This window comes from Nansenia antarctica, assembly GCF_963989245.1.
Source record: "Nansenia antarctica genome assembly, chromosome: 1".
NCBI lineage: Eukaryota > Metazoa > Chordata > Actinopteri > Argentiniformes > Microstomatidae > Nansenia > Nansenia antarctica.
In genome coordinates, this window is record NC_137674.1 from 72,893,922 (window position 1) to 72,908,529 (window position 14,608).

At 48.0% G+C, this 14,608-nt stretch overlaps 1 protein-coding gene across 4 annotated transcripts in view; it reads left to right on the forward strand.

Annotated features, from left to right (window-relative positions):
- Positions 1-14,122, forward strand: part of ppfibp2a (PPFIA binding protein 2a) — a 28,632-nt gene extending 14,510 nt beyond the window's left edge. For 2 of the 4 annotated variants that reach the window (XM_080546422.1, XM_080546425.1), the window contains 19 exons: positions 282-374; positions 3,896-4,007; positions 4,589-4,621; positions 5,159-5,220; positions 6,005-6,080; positions 6,902-7,026; positions 7,159-7,232; positions 7,650-7,710; positions 7,920-7,961; positions 8,190-8,337; positions 9,373-9,508; positions 9,935-10,063; positions 10,614-10,764; positions 11,038-11,149; positions 11,281-11,369; positions 11,525-11,647; positions 12,113-12,238; positions 12,819-13,007; positions 13,235-14,122. In XM_080546422.1, the coding sequence (XP_080402548.1) occupies positions 282-374; positions 3,896-4,007; positions 4,589-4,621; positions 5,159-5,220; positions 6,005-6,080; positions 6,902-7,026; positions 7,159-7,232; positions 7,650-7,710; positions 7,920-7,961; positions 8,190-8,337; positions 9,373-9,508; positions 9,935-10,063; positions 10,614-10,764; positions 11,038-11,149; positions 11,281-11,369; positions 11,525-11,647; positions 12,113-12,238; positions 12,819-13,007; positions 13,235-13,435 (2,082 nt within the window). In that variant the 3' untranslated portion in view covers positions 13,436-14,122. The remainder of the gene's footprint in view (positions 1-281; positions 375-3,895; positions 4,008-4,588; positions 4,622-5,158; positions 5,221-6,004; positions 6,081-6,901; positions 7,027-7,158; positions 7,233-7,649; positions 7,711-7,919; positions 7,962-8,189; positions 8,338-9,372; positions 9,509-9,934; positions 10,064-10,613; positions 10,765-11,037; positions 11,150-11,280; positions 11,370-11,524; positions 11,648-12,112; positions 12,239-12,818; positions 13,008-13,234) is intronic. The other 2 variants (XM_080546424.1, XM_080546423.1) reach the window with 2 other exon arrangements.
- Positions 14,123-14,608: the final 486 nt, after the last annotated feature.

Consider the following 14,608-nt stretch of genomic DNA (forward strand, 5'->3'; position numbering starts at 1 on the left):
CCAGGCCGGAAACAACATGTACAAAATGTACAAAATGTAATAAATGTATTCATTAATTTTTAAAAACTTGCATTAGGTTTTGGCACGGTGGTCTAGTGGTGTTGTGTGAGAGCAATTTGCTAACATTACTAATCTACGAAGACCTTTGAGCCCAGCACATTGACCATGCAATGCATTGCAGAGATTTCCAAACAGATCTTAAAGTGTGTTGTGTTTACGAACAATGCGACCGTTGTTTGACAATTAACCACAGTTATTTTTCTCATTAAAAAAATGTGCAGGGCTTACTTCTAGAGCTCAGACTCCTCAAAGACAAGGTGGACAAGCTTGAAGACCAGAAGTCACAGTATGAGAGGAAACTCAAAGCAACAAAGGTAAAACGAAAGAACGAAAGAACGAAAGTCTCCCTAGACCATCGACCAGTGCCCATATTCCACTGCTACAGTAACTGACCTAGCTTTCTCTCCAACTTTCCATAACACTGTCCAATCCCCTCCACCGGCCAGTTTAGATGAGTCACAGTCTTTCTCTCTCTCTCTCTCTCTCTCTCTCTCTCTCTCTCTCTCTCTCTCTCTCTCTCTCTCTCTCTCTCTCTCTCTCTCTCTCTCTTTCTCTCTCTCTCTCATTCACAATAGCTGGTCTTTTCTTTTACAAATCTGTGGTGAATTGTTTAAGCAGACATCCATTTAATTAAGCATCGCCCCACTGGTCTTGTTTCTTTTGGCTGTCGTCTGCAATACCGTGGCGCACGTGCACGTCTGTACCTCTCCTCATGTCTGTACCTCTCCACGTGCACGTCTGTACCTCTCCTCATGTCTGTACCTCTCCACATGTCTGTACCTCTCCTCATGTCTGTACCTCTCCTCATGTCTGTACCTCTCCTCATGTCTGTACCTCTCCACATGTCTGTACCTCTCCTCGTGTCTGTACCTCTCCACATGTCTGTACCTCTCCATGTGCACGTCTGTACCTCTCCTCATGTCTGTACCTCTCCACATGTCTGTACATGTCTGTACCTCTCCTCATGTCTGTACCTCTCCTCATGTCTGTACCTCTCCACATGTCTGTACATGTCTGTACCTCTCCACATGTCTGTACATCTCCACTTGCATGTCTGTACCTCTCCTCATGTCTGTACCTCTCCTCATGTCTGTACCTCTCCACATGTCTGTACCTCTCCACATGCATGTCTGTACCTCTCCTCATGTCTGTACCTCTCCACATGTCTGTACATCTCCTCATGTCTGTACCTCTCCACATGTCTGTACCTCTCCTCATGTCTGTACCTCTCCACATGTCTGTACCTCTCCTCATGTCTGTACCTCTCCACATGTCTGTACCTCTCCACATGCATGTCTGTACCTCTCCTCATGTCTGTACCTCTCCTCATGTCTGTACCTCTCCACATGTCCGTACCTCTCCACATGTCCGTACCTCTCCTCATGTCTGTGCCTCTCCACATGTCTGTACCTCTCCTCATGTCTGTACCTCTCCTCATGTCTGTGCCTCTCCACATGTCTGTACCTCTCCTCATGTCTGTGCCTCTCCTCATGTCTGTACCTCTCCTCATGTCTGTACCTCTCCTCATGTCTGTACCTCTCCACATGTCTGTACCTCTCCTCATGTCTGTACCTCTCCTCATGTCTGTACCTCTCCTCATGTCTGTGCCTCTCCTCATGTCTGTACCTCTCCACATGTCTGTACATCTCCACTTGCATGTCTGTACCTCTCCTCATGTCTGTACCTCTCCACATGTCCGTACCTCTCCTCATGTCTGTACCTCTCCTCATGTCTGTACCTCTCCACATGCACGTCCGTACCTCTGGCTCTCTATTGCTCTCGCTCTCCCTCCTTGCAATCTCTATCTTTGTCTTTCCTCCACCTCACTTTCTTGCCTTCCACATTTACCCAGCTTTTGTGTATTACTCTCACTTGCTCAATACCCCCCCCCCCTCTCTCTCTCTCTCTCTCTCTCTCTGACTCCATCTCTTACCTCTTACTCTCTATGTTTAGCTCCTCTCCCTGTCTCCCGTGAGCTATTTATCACTCTCCCCACGTCTCTCCGCCTATCCCTCTCTTTCTGCAGCTGTCTGTCTGTCTGTCTGTCTGTCTGTCTTTTTCACTCTCTGTGTGTAAACAACTCTCTCAGGGCCTGGCTCTCTAGCCTGGGGCTCAGTGTAAAGCTTGTGCAGACAGACAGACAGACACACAGACACACAGACAGACAGACACAGAGAGACAGACAGACAGACAGACAAGCCCTGACAGAGCAGGCAGACAGACAGACAGACAAACAGACAGACAAACAGACAGACAGACACACAGACAGACAGACAGGTCAGACAGACAGGTCAGACAGACAGAGATAGACAGACAGATAGACAGACAGAAAGACAAGCCCTGACAGACAAGCCCTGACAGAGCAGACAGACAGACAGACAGACAGACAGACAGACAAGCCCTGACAGACAAGCCCTGACAGAGCAGACAGACAGAGCAGACAGACAGAGCAGACAGACAGACAGAGCAGACAGACAGACAGACAGACAGACAGACAGACAGACAGACAAACAGACAGACACACAGACACACAGACAGACACACAGACAGACAGTGGGAGGGCCGCTGCCAGAGCCCTTAACCCCCTATGCCACCCTGCACCCCACTCTTTCAGCCCTTCACCTTTCCCCATGCACCAACCCACGGCCCCGTGATACATCCACACATGTCTGTATGTGTTACTATTTTGAAGGCGTCCTTGTGACGGAATAGAAAATAAACAGATGCAGTAAAAACAGATCGACGTTTGTGTGTGACTTTAATGTGACATCTGCTTTTTGCTTATGTTCCACTAAAGTGACTGTGTTTACTACATTTTGAGCCTTTCTAGAGAAGTTTTGTCTGTCAGTGTTCGTGCTTTGTTGTGGCTCTGCTGTCGTAAAGTTTATTGTGCCCATATATCGCACATGGTACACTGAATAACAACATCGTCTCTAAATGGTTACGTTCTGGGGGATCGTTTTTATGACACATAAAATGAATAAGACAGACCTGCGAACGTCTGCTTTCAAGTTCATAAGACCCAAAGTGATTGAAAAAAAAAGGAAATTGACGGAAATTGACCAACATAAATGTTCACGTTAAAATGTGCTAATTTTAAACGTGGGTAGACACTATTCTTCTCCCCCCAAAAAGGTGTTGACACCAGTCATCGCTGGTGTGCGTGTGTGTGTGTGTGCGCGTGCTTGCTTCTCCGGTATGAGTGTGTGTGACATGAACCTCCTCTCTGTCTCACACCCAGGCAGAGATCTGTGACACTCACCTCCCTCTCTGTCTCACTCCCAGGCAGAGATCTGTGACACTCACCTCCCTCTCTGTCTCACCCCCAGGCAGAGATCTGTGACACTCACCTCCCTCTCTGTCTCACACCCAGGCAGAGATCTGTGACACTCACCTCCCTCTCTGTCTCCCACCCAGGCAGAGATCTGTGACATGACCCTCCTCTCTGTCTCACACCCAGGCAGAGATCTGTGACACTCACCTCCCTCTCTGTCTCACCCCCAGGCAGAGATCTGTGACACTCACCTCCCTCTCTGTCTCACACCCAGGCAGAGATCTGTGACACTCACCTCCCTCTCTGTCTCCCACCCAGGCAGAGATCTGTGACATGACCCTCCTCTCTGTCTCACCCCCAGGCAGAGATCTGTGATGAGTGTGTGTGACACTCACCTCCCTCTCTGTCTCACACCCAGGCAGAGATCTGTGATGAGTGTGTGTGACACTCACCTCCTCTCTGTCTCACACCCAGGCAGAGATCTGTGACACTCACCTCCCTCTCTGTGTCACACCCAGGCAGAGATCTGTGACACTCACCTCCTCTCTGTCTCACACCCAGGCAGAGATCTGTGACCTCCAGCAGCTCCTGCTCAGGAAGAACGCTGAGATAGAGACCCTCCACACCAGGCTGCTGGCCAGACCCCCCCCCTCCACTGGGAGCTCAGAGAGAGGTAACACCTCCTGCTTTACACCAGGTGTCCTTAGGGAATGATGGAATTGTATTTTTGCCTAGTTGAGACAGAAGTGTGTGTGTGAGAAGTGTGTGTGTCCGTCTGTGTGTGTGTGTGTGTGTGTATGTTTGTGTGAGAAGTGTGTGTGTGTGAGAGAGAGAGAGAGAGAGAGAGAGACAGTGTGTGAGAAGTGTGTGTGTCCGTCTGTGTGTGTGTGTGTGGGTGTGTGTGTGAGTGTGAGTGTGTGTGTGTGTGTGTGTGTGTGTGTGTGTGTGTGTGTGTGCGTGCGTGCGTGTGTGTGTGTGTGTGTGTGCGTGCGTGTGCGTGCATGCGCGCATGCGTGTGCGTGCATGTGTGAGAGAGAGAGAGAGACAGAGTGTGTGTGTGTGTGTGTGCGTGTGTGTGTGAGCGTCCGTGTGTGCATGTGTGTGTGTGTGTGAGAGAGAGAGAGAGACAGTGTGTGTGTGTGTGTCTGTGTGTGTGTGTGAGTGTGTGAGTGTGTGAGTGTGTGTCTGCATGAGCGTGCGGTGTCTAACGGTGTCTCTCTGTGTCTCTCCACCTTGCATCACCCTCACTGTTAGAGGAGATGTACAGGAGAAGGCTGAACAACAAACGTAAGCCTCGACGCTGACTAACAACACCTCTGAGCTAGCTGTCCCTCTTATCTCAAGAACCTCTCCTGTTCTAGAACAGTCCTCCCCTACCGTCAAACCCCTCTGCCTCACTCTCGCCCTCTCTGGTTCTTCGGTGGGTCTCTTCTGCTCTTTCGGGGGAGCTAAAATCACAAACGCAAAATCACACCCGATCATGGAATGCGACCAAACACTTGGCTCGGTCTCGGCCTCTTCTCTTCCTGTCACTCTTCCGTGACGACTGTCTGATTGATTGGATGGATTTCATGCCTTTTGTCGTTATGCCAAATATTTTCTTCCTGTCAGTGCTACAACACTACAACTGAGCGATTGCAGAGATCGTTGGCGATGCATACCAGCGGAGGCTGGCGGAGGTAGACATCGGAAGACGCGTCGTTCCCTATTCCATTACATGACATTACAACGAGCCTGTCCTCCGATTTCTACCTCCACCATCCTCCCCTGATGCATAATGTACAATATATTGTCATAACTGCAGTATTGCTCTTCTTTCTTCAGACCAGGAGCTCCAAAGGTTGAGGACAGGGATGGACTCACTGCTAGCCTCCAATGATGAAAAGGTGAGTGACCTTGACAGTAAGGAAGAGTAAGAGAGTCTATTTTCTCAGCTCAGCAGAGCTGGCTGTTATATAACTTCAAACGTGTGCTGTCCATTGGTTTAAAGTAGGGTAACATTGTGTACATGAAGCTGTGTGTTGGCATATATACAACACGATCATCATCATTACTGTTTGGATGGTATCTGGCACCTGGTTGCCTTGGCCCATCGCTGTACGTCAATATACAGTTCACCGACGGTTCCACCCTCTGCCAGTTATAGCACAGTGGAGCTTTTGTACTCTTGCAGTCTCCCACGGAACCTTAGATCTTTGAAGACGCACAGCCATGTGTGTAAACACACACACACACACGCACAAGCGCACGCACGCACACACAGACACACAGGCACACACACACATACACAAGGGGCCAGCAATTTTAGGCAAAGCCACACTTAAAGGAGTCCAGGATGTGCCAAACCTAATTTTGGACTTCGCTACATTAAGGGACGCATGGTAAGTCCATTCACAGGCACCACTTCAAAAAACACACGCTCCTCAACGACTTGGATTTCCAGCTGTGCCTGCGTCAATCCCCACCCTGCTCTACTCTTTAAATGCTAAATATGTATGGAGCATTAGTAGTATCAGCCAGTAATGCAGGGAATATGCTAGGCAGTAAGGGATTCCATTTTTCATTCAACTTTATTGAGACGATCAAGTGGCCTTTTATCAACTTTATTGAGACGATCGAGTGGCCTTTTATCAACTTTATTGAAGGGTTAACATCTCTTTTGCGTTGCAGGACCGGCGTATCGAGGAACTCACACTATTGCTCGGCCAGTGCAGGCAGTTCCGAGACGTCCCAACACAGAGAAAAGGTACATTCCGCTGCCCCTTGCCTCCCATTACAGACCTCCATAGCTCCAGATCACTGAAGAGAGCACGCAAGATTGTGGCTGACCCCTCACATCCAGTTCACAGCTTGTTTGCATTACTCCCTTCTGGTCAGCGGTACAGGGCCACCAGGTCAAAAACATCACGCCACTTGAACACTTTCTTCCCCAAAGCCATAGCCCTCCTCAATAACTCCTGATCATTGCACCTTGTACTTTACATGTTCTTGCACTTAGTTGTACAGTATTCATAATATTCACTCATATTGGTACTGTATATTTTGTTTTGAGTATTGTTGTATTGTCGTCTTGCTGTTGTATGTTGTATGTACTGTAGCTTGTTCAGCATGGTAGAATACCAAGTCATGTTCCTAGTGCACTGCACATGGCGAATAAAGTTGAATTTAATTTAATTCGTGCTGTTGGAAACCAGCTCAGTGGTGTTGCGGTTAGAGTGTCCACTCTGAGATTGGGAGGTTGTGAGTTAGATCCCCGGTCGGGTCGCACCAAAGACTATAAAAATGGTACCTGATGCCTCCCTGCTTGGCACTCAGCATTAAGGGTTGGATTGGGGGGGGGGTTAGTCCCTGCAACATACCAGCGTCATGTCCAGGGGGTGTACTTGTACATCAAGCCGCCTCACACTATGTAAACAGGAGATAGGCTCCTGCCCTATGGGCTGTTAGAACCATCGGTTCTCAAGGCTACTTAATTATGCTATTGGAACCTTGACGTATTTGCTAATACAATTGAGAGAAGCAATCTGTGAGAGAAGCAATAACCCCTTTCTCTCTGTGATGCTGTAGCTCTGCCTGCCGTCCTCTCAGCGTCCAATGAGAGGACTCTGTCCAGCAGCAGTGAGGAAGAGGAGCAGGGAGTGTTGATGATGACGGTGCCTGCCAGCGCTCACTCTGAGAGCTTGAAGTCCGAGGTGGGTGAGAGAGCGGTATGAATCTGAATGTGTTCGTATCCGATACAGATCAGAGGTAGTACACGAGGAGTCCTAGTCTGGGTTACAGGATTTATCCCTGGTTCCCTCTTCCCTGTCTTCCCTCCATCCCAGCTGTCCTCCAGTAGATCGTCTCCACAGCTGCAGGTTTCTCCTCTGTCGGTCCAGAAGGACGTCGTAGACTCAAGGTGAGACTCTGGAGACTGTCTTCTTCACGGGATAAGTTAACACTAGAACAGCCATGGGTGGGGTCATTTGACCCTGTGAGTAATTTAGTTTTTTATATCTTTGCACTCGGATCAAATTTCAGGGCCCTCCTTTCATGACTTTTCCTAGATATGTGCGTTCTACCACCCAGTATTCTTACATTTTTGAAAACACAGCAAAGCTATTTTGCCAACTAGTGGTCGTTGTGTGTAAATAGCAGCTTACCATTGTAAAGACTATGACTATGTCATTTGGCTCTTATAGTAGGTAAAAAAGGCACGGCTGTTCTGGTGTTAGTGTCTAGTGCGACTAAAATGATCAACTAGTCATCGTGATGAGTTGAACGACGCAGTGTATTGTTGTCGCGTGTTGACGCAGTTTTTTTCATTTTCGGTCAGGACACAGCCCCGCCTTTTATCTAGTAGTATGGACGACCTACCGAATGGATCTTCACGAAAGGTAAAGTTTGGACACACTTCAACACCATTCAATTGAAAGGGAAAGTGTGTCCAAACTTTTGACTGGTACTGTATGTTCATTGATTTAGTGCCTAACACTGTATCTCTGTACACTGTTCTGCTGGAACTCTGTCATTGATTTGGTCACAGCCCTAACACCTCGACTTTCCTTTTTCCTGACTCTTTCTTCACTCTTCTTCCGACCTCTAGCATGTAGTTGAGCCTCCTGTAGAAGCTGTGGTGTTACCTGAGGTACTTTTACTGTCACTAAACCCTTTCGTGTTTACCTTCGAACCCTACACTGTTTTTCTACGGCTTTCTATGTCTGTGTATACTTCTAAGCAATCACTGTGTGTACATGGTGTAATACACACCCAACTTAACAAATCAATCCACAAACAAGCCAGACATGGGTGAAACTAACACAGGCGGCCTTTTTGGTTTCTATCTAAAGCTTCTCTCTGTGGGTTGTGTCTCCAGTCTCCACATGCTGATAATAGGAGCCAGACGCTGCCTGTCATGGCCTCCCTCTCGGAGCAGAACGGCGAGATGGAGAACAGCGACAAGAGCAGCGACACTCAGAGCCAGAGATCTCCGGAAGGCAGCGAGGACGGAGACTTGACTCAGAGTAAGAGAAGCCCCAGAGAAGCACAGACTCAGAGGATCCTGTCCTGTACTGACTGGCCCCCCTGTAAAACTACGGGAACGCAAAATGATATCAGAACCAGCCCGAGACCTTAGCCTCCCTTTGAAACGTGGGAAAAAACCCCCACTTCTCTCGGATCATTGGCTACCTTTTTCTTTGATCATGGCTAATAGAGAGAAGGCCCTCCCCCCCCCCCCGGCCAGAGTGCAGGTTTCCACGGATATTCCTGTCTGTCACAGAGATCAGGTTCACGTCCCCACCCTCCTCTCTTTCTATTTATCGTGGACCACACTCACACCAACCCCACCCTCTCTGTTTGTCACGGCCCACACCACACTCACCCCAAACCCACCCAACCCTCCTCTTTGGAGTGGGGTGAAACAGGCCCATAAATATTGGCCTCCCAGTCATAACTGGTGCCATATGGTGGGTCTTTGAGCATGTGGCAAAGCCCAGCTGCAACCTCTCTCTCTCTCTCTTTCTCTTTCTCTCTCCCTCTCTCCCTCTCTCTCTCTCTCTCTCTCTCTCTCTCTCTCTCTCTCTCTCTCTCTGGTCCTTCCTCTACTATTGGGTGGTCGCTTTGATCCAAATGTTTCCATTCCATACACCTTCTACCAATCCCCCAGAATGCATCATGCCAACAGTTATTTGAGTTGCAGGACCAGTTTACTGCAATTCAACATTTTTATTTTTGTGTTATCTCATCAAGGGTCATTTAGAATCAACAAAAACATTTTCATTCTAGCACAGTCGTCAAGATTTTGTCTTGAGTCATTGGCAGTATGAAAAGCAGCAATTTTAGAAAACCCTATTATAACAAAGATAACATCGTCTTATTCAGCTATTGCTCAAACTCAAACTTAGAATTTTGTGGAAATAATGTATTTTTCAACCCAGTTTATTGTCTTTATGCATATCACATTTTCACCAAGAAACATCCACAAAAGCACCAAAACCCCTCCTTCCTACAGTATAGGTTTACATCCTATGGAAATGCATGGTTCTATCTCCTTACAGGAAAGTCAGAGAAAATGGATGACACCACCTCCACTGATCATTCAACCCTGTCGTCAGGGCCTGAGTCAGGACAGCGTGCTGTGGGCTCGCCAGAACACCTGAAGAACAACAGGAGCATCAGGAAGCTCTGGGGAAAGTGAGTATGTGTGTGTGTGTGTGTGTGTGTGTGTGTGTGTGTGTGTGTGTGTGTGCGCATTCATGTGTATGTGTGTGTGTGAGTGTGTGCATGTGCATCTGTGTCTGTGTGTGTGTGCGTGTGTGTGTGTGCGCATGCATGTGTATGTGTGTGTGTGTGTGTGTGTGTGTGTGTGTGTGTGTGTGTGTGTGTGTGCGTGTGTGTGTGTGTGTGTGTGTGTGCTTGGTATACTATACCGTATGTCTGTCTGTCTGTATGCTGTATAATGTCTGTCTGTCCAGTATGACTCAGTATTGAGCCAATGGGAGACCAGAGGATTAGAGATAATCCAACTGAACGAATCGAGTGAATTTGCCGTTAATGACATCTAGACACACTTTACCGATCACTTGGAGACTAAAGAGAATGACTCTTCCCTCCCCGCAGACTCAGAAGGACTCAGTCTGGGGGTCTACAGGGGGAGGACCTGGAGCCAAACCAGTTCAGGAGAGGGGGTCTACGGGCCACAGCGGGGCCCAGACTCACCCGTACCCCTGAGTCTGGCAGCTCTGCGCGGTAAGAGTGCTGGGATTTGGGGATGGGAGAGGACTGCATGACAACTCTTATTAATTACATTTACATTCATTTTGAGGGCCTTTAGCAGGCGCCTTTATCCAAAGCGACTTATAACAAATACATTTGAGTAAGTAAGTGAGTCATCTATCCACCAGTCATAGCAGGAAAAAGTAATTTATGCTCAGGCTAGGGGCCATTAGCAGTAATGCTAGAATAATTGTATTTATTTTATCTTATTTTATTAACAGAGAAAACCGTTACAACTGTTAGGAAGGGTAGAGGGGATATATGTCTCAGGAGGGAAAGTTAAGGTGTAGCCTGAAGAGATGGGTGTTTAGTCTACAGCGTTTTTTTTGTTTTTTTTAACAGTAGAGAGAGCTTGTTCATGAACTGATTGGTTTGGCTACATGTGTTGCATGTTCGGATTTGCCAGGATCATAGAAATACAGAAGAAAAACTCCTCTCTCAACAAACTGAGAAAACATTGAGTTGTCAGATGCATCGACGCTACTGCAGGTGAGACCTGACTGACGTGCTTTCTGTCTCTCAGTGACATGGACACTCCGTTCGGCCAGTGGAACAGGGAGCAGGTGTGTGGCTGGCTGGAGGACTACGGGCTGGGCCAGTACGTCAACCTGACCCGACAGTGGGTCGACAACGGACAGACGCTACTCTCCGCCACGCCGCAGGACTTCGAGAAGGTCAGGGGTCAAGGGATGGGGGGTGGGGCGGGGCGGGGCAGGGCTTGCTACCATGAAGTGCTCACTCAAATGCACAAAATGCTCCTTTTTACAGCTTGGCTATGTAACACTGTAGGATGATTATTACATTTTAAACCCAGTTTATAAATGTTACTATGGATTGGCTTTGGATAAACGAGTCACTTCCAGACACATAAACTCTGCTACGACCATATATAAACACGTAGGAACGTACTGTACCTTACTGGAGCGTTAATCTTCCTGCAACCACAGGAAATGAGCATGAAGCACCCCCTACATAGGAAGAAACTGCAGCTGGCTCTGAGGTCCTTCAGCACCAAGACCCAGGAGAAGTCCTCTGAGCTGGACCACATCTGGGTCACACGTATGTGCACAATGTTCCCTGCAATCTGTTTACCTGCCACAACATTTACTGTAAGTCATTACAGTAGGAACATTACTGTACCTTACCGTAGGACCGTCGCTAATGCTAAACACCTATTGGTCAATTTCCAGGCTGGTTGGATGACATCGGTCTCCCTCAGTATAAAGACCAGTTCCACGAGGGGCGAGTGGACGGCAGGATGATTCAGTATCTCACCGTGGTAAAGGACTCTTCATTCATTCATGCCGAACCAACATACAGTACCAGTCATTCGATTGAAACTATTGACTGGTACTGTATTTTCCAATGGTGTTTTCAGATGTAATGCGGCTCTCCTTGTGACGTGTCTCTTGCATCGGTGTTTGTGTGTTTCAGAATGACCTGCTGTCCCTGAAGGTGACCAGCCAGCTGCACCACCTCAGTGTGAAGTGTGCCATTCACGTTCTCCACGTCAACAAGTTTAACCCCCACTGCCTCCGACGCAGGCCAGAGGAAGAGGTACGGGGTAGGGGAGGGGGGGGGAGAGAAGGATGGGGGGGGGGCAAGACGTTAGACGAGAGGGGGGTTGGGGGGGGGGGGGGGGGCGGAGGGGGGGGATAGTGGGGTGAGAGGTCAGGAGAACGAGGAGGTAGAGTGAGGATACGGATCAGAGAAGAGCCTTTCTCGACGAGAGCTGAACTTCATGTTCGTCACACACACACACACACACACACACACACACACACAGACGCATACAGACACACAGACACACACACACACACACACAGACACACACAGACACACACACACACACACACAAACACAGACACACACACACACAAACGGACGTGTGACCGTCTTAGTCCAGCGAACGAGATGAACGGACGTCACAGACGTGCCTAGCTCTGTAGGACTAGCTCCAGTACGTACGCCGGTAGTGTCCTGCCGTTCAACGTGCTTCCATGTGTCTCTGTCCTTCCTCAGAAACAGCCCTCTCCGTCGGAGGTGGTCCAGTGGTCCAATCACCGCGTGATGGAGTGGCTGCGGGCGGTGGACCTGGCCGAGTACGCGCCCAACCTGCGCGGCAGCGGGGTCCACGGGGGGCTGATTGTGAGTGGCCTTTGTCTCAGAGCAATCAACGAGTCGATCGAGGTCGCATCGGAAAGGTTTTTTACAACTGGAGTGCCCAGTTCTAGAGATCGGACGTACAGTATACCTCTGTCTCTCTTGGCATGTGTACAGTAGCTGTTTACTAGGTTTCTTCATGACATTTTACATTTTGGGGCATTAAGCAGACGCCTTTATCCAAAGCGACTTACAACAAAAACATTTGACTGAGTCATCTATCCACCAGTCGTAGCAGGAAAAAGTCATCTGAGCTCAGGCCAGGGGCCATTGGCAGTCGTAATGCTAGAAGAATTTGATTTATTTGATCTTATTTTATTAACAGTAGAAAAAACGGTTACAGGGGGGGTAGAGGGGATATAGATGTCTCAGGAGGGACAGTTAAGGTGTAGCCTGAAGAGATGGCTGTTTAGTCTACGGCGGAAGATAGGGAGTGACTCTGCAGTCCTGACAGCAGTGTTCTTCTTCACGGCATGTCATTCTTCATTCTCCATGGCACTGTGAGAGAGAGTCTCTGTCTGGACTGAGCTCCAGCCTCCACCCCCCCCCCCCCCTCTGTCTGCAGATTCTGGAGCCTCGGTTCAGCTCTGAGACCCTGGCCTTGCTGCTGAACATCCCCCCCCAGAAGACCCTGCTCCGCCGCCACCTGGCTACTGCCTTCATGTCCCTGGTGGGACCGCAGGCTACGCAGGAGAAGCGGGAGTACGGCAACGCCACCGGGCACGCTCCCCTCACCACCACCGCCAAAGTCCGGGTACGACCCCCTCACGGAGCGCGGAGAGCAGTGTAGCGCTTGATGTACTTTGTGTGCTGTAAAATTTGGTTGAAAAAGAATGAGCTGGCTGGTCAGTTGTGACTCGTTTGCTATTGAGACAAACTGTGTTTATTGCCCTAGGCTATTTTGCCAATGAAAATCCTCCAGTGATTGAAACGCTCAATACTAAGCTAATATTTTATTGTCGTTTGTCTTTTGTTTTTTAGCCAAAGAAGCTTGGTTTCACCCAATTCAGTCACCTGAGGAAGAGGCGGCCTGATGACGCAGACTACATCTGCCCCATAGACACTGGAGCCCTGCCCACCATGAACGGGGTCTCCCACCGGCCCTACACAGGGCTCAGGGGCCTCAGCCCCATCCTGGACAGAGACACACAGAGGCGGGACCAGGTGGGGACAAAAAGCTGAAGCTGACGCTCCCCCCCAAAAGTTAAACGCTTATGGCTTTTAACTCTTAATGCCACCGTAAACATACAGTATGTCTCTCCCGGAATCAAGGTGCTAATTTGCTGATTCGGTGGACATTCTAACTCAGTGGCTTTACATGGATGAATCCCAATGCTGATTTTCTGAACATGCTACATTGTACATGGATAATTAGCTGGAAATGCTAATTGGTTATTTGCTGCATAATGCTAATAGCGAGATTTACATGAATTGGTTGAATAATGATTAGACTTATATGGGACACAATATAATGTGTTCTAGGACGCTCTCTGCATTCCTCCCACAATGGGACACTGGATTCAGACTTCCAAGCTAGCACCGTTGCTTCAATACATGACGTGAAGGCTACGTCACTGACTGTGGTAGCCTTGACTTCCTGTATTTAGCTTTGCTATTGACTGCCTTTGCTTATGATGTATTCCTTGATTTATGATACAATAGCAAGATTAATAACAGTTATTATAAGCTTGGTTGTGATTTATTGTTGTGTTATATTTAATAACTGGCAAAAAAAGTAGTTGCTACCCTGGGAATTCAAGGTTGAGAATCAAATGAATCACCTTCAAAACCAATAATGATGAACACTCCAGTATCATCATATCATATGCCAGTTTGTATATTTAAGTATTAAAAATAAAGCCTTATAATTTCCAGGTTTCACAGGGTCCCTGTGTATGTTTGATGAGAATAATTCATGAGTCAATAATTCATCAACATCAGTAACGCATCAATCGCTACATCTGCTCTCAAAAACCGTAACCTTAATTTGTTTACCCCATGGTAGACAAACATTCTAGATATTCATCTTACCTTTTAAGCAATTTCCTGATCTTGTGAAAGTAACACAAATTAATCCTTGTTGGTTCACCATTAGGAAACAGATTAGTTTGGTAAGAGTGTTTCAGACTGCTGGTGCTGTTCCATCAGGAGCCCTGGGAGCGTAGGTCTCTCTTCACCTCTGACATGGAGGAGAACAGGGTGAGTGGCACTACTGTTTATGAGAGAACCTACAATGGGTTCTACAATAACATATCGTTAGCCTCATAGCATCATTAATTTAATAATTAATAATAAGTAATTTTTTGGCCAAATTGAGATATCTGCCTAACTCTACTCTCCTAACACTGCTGATTC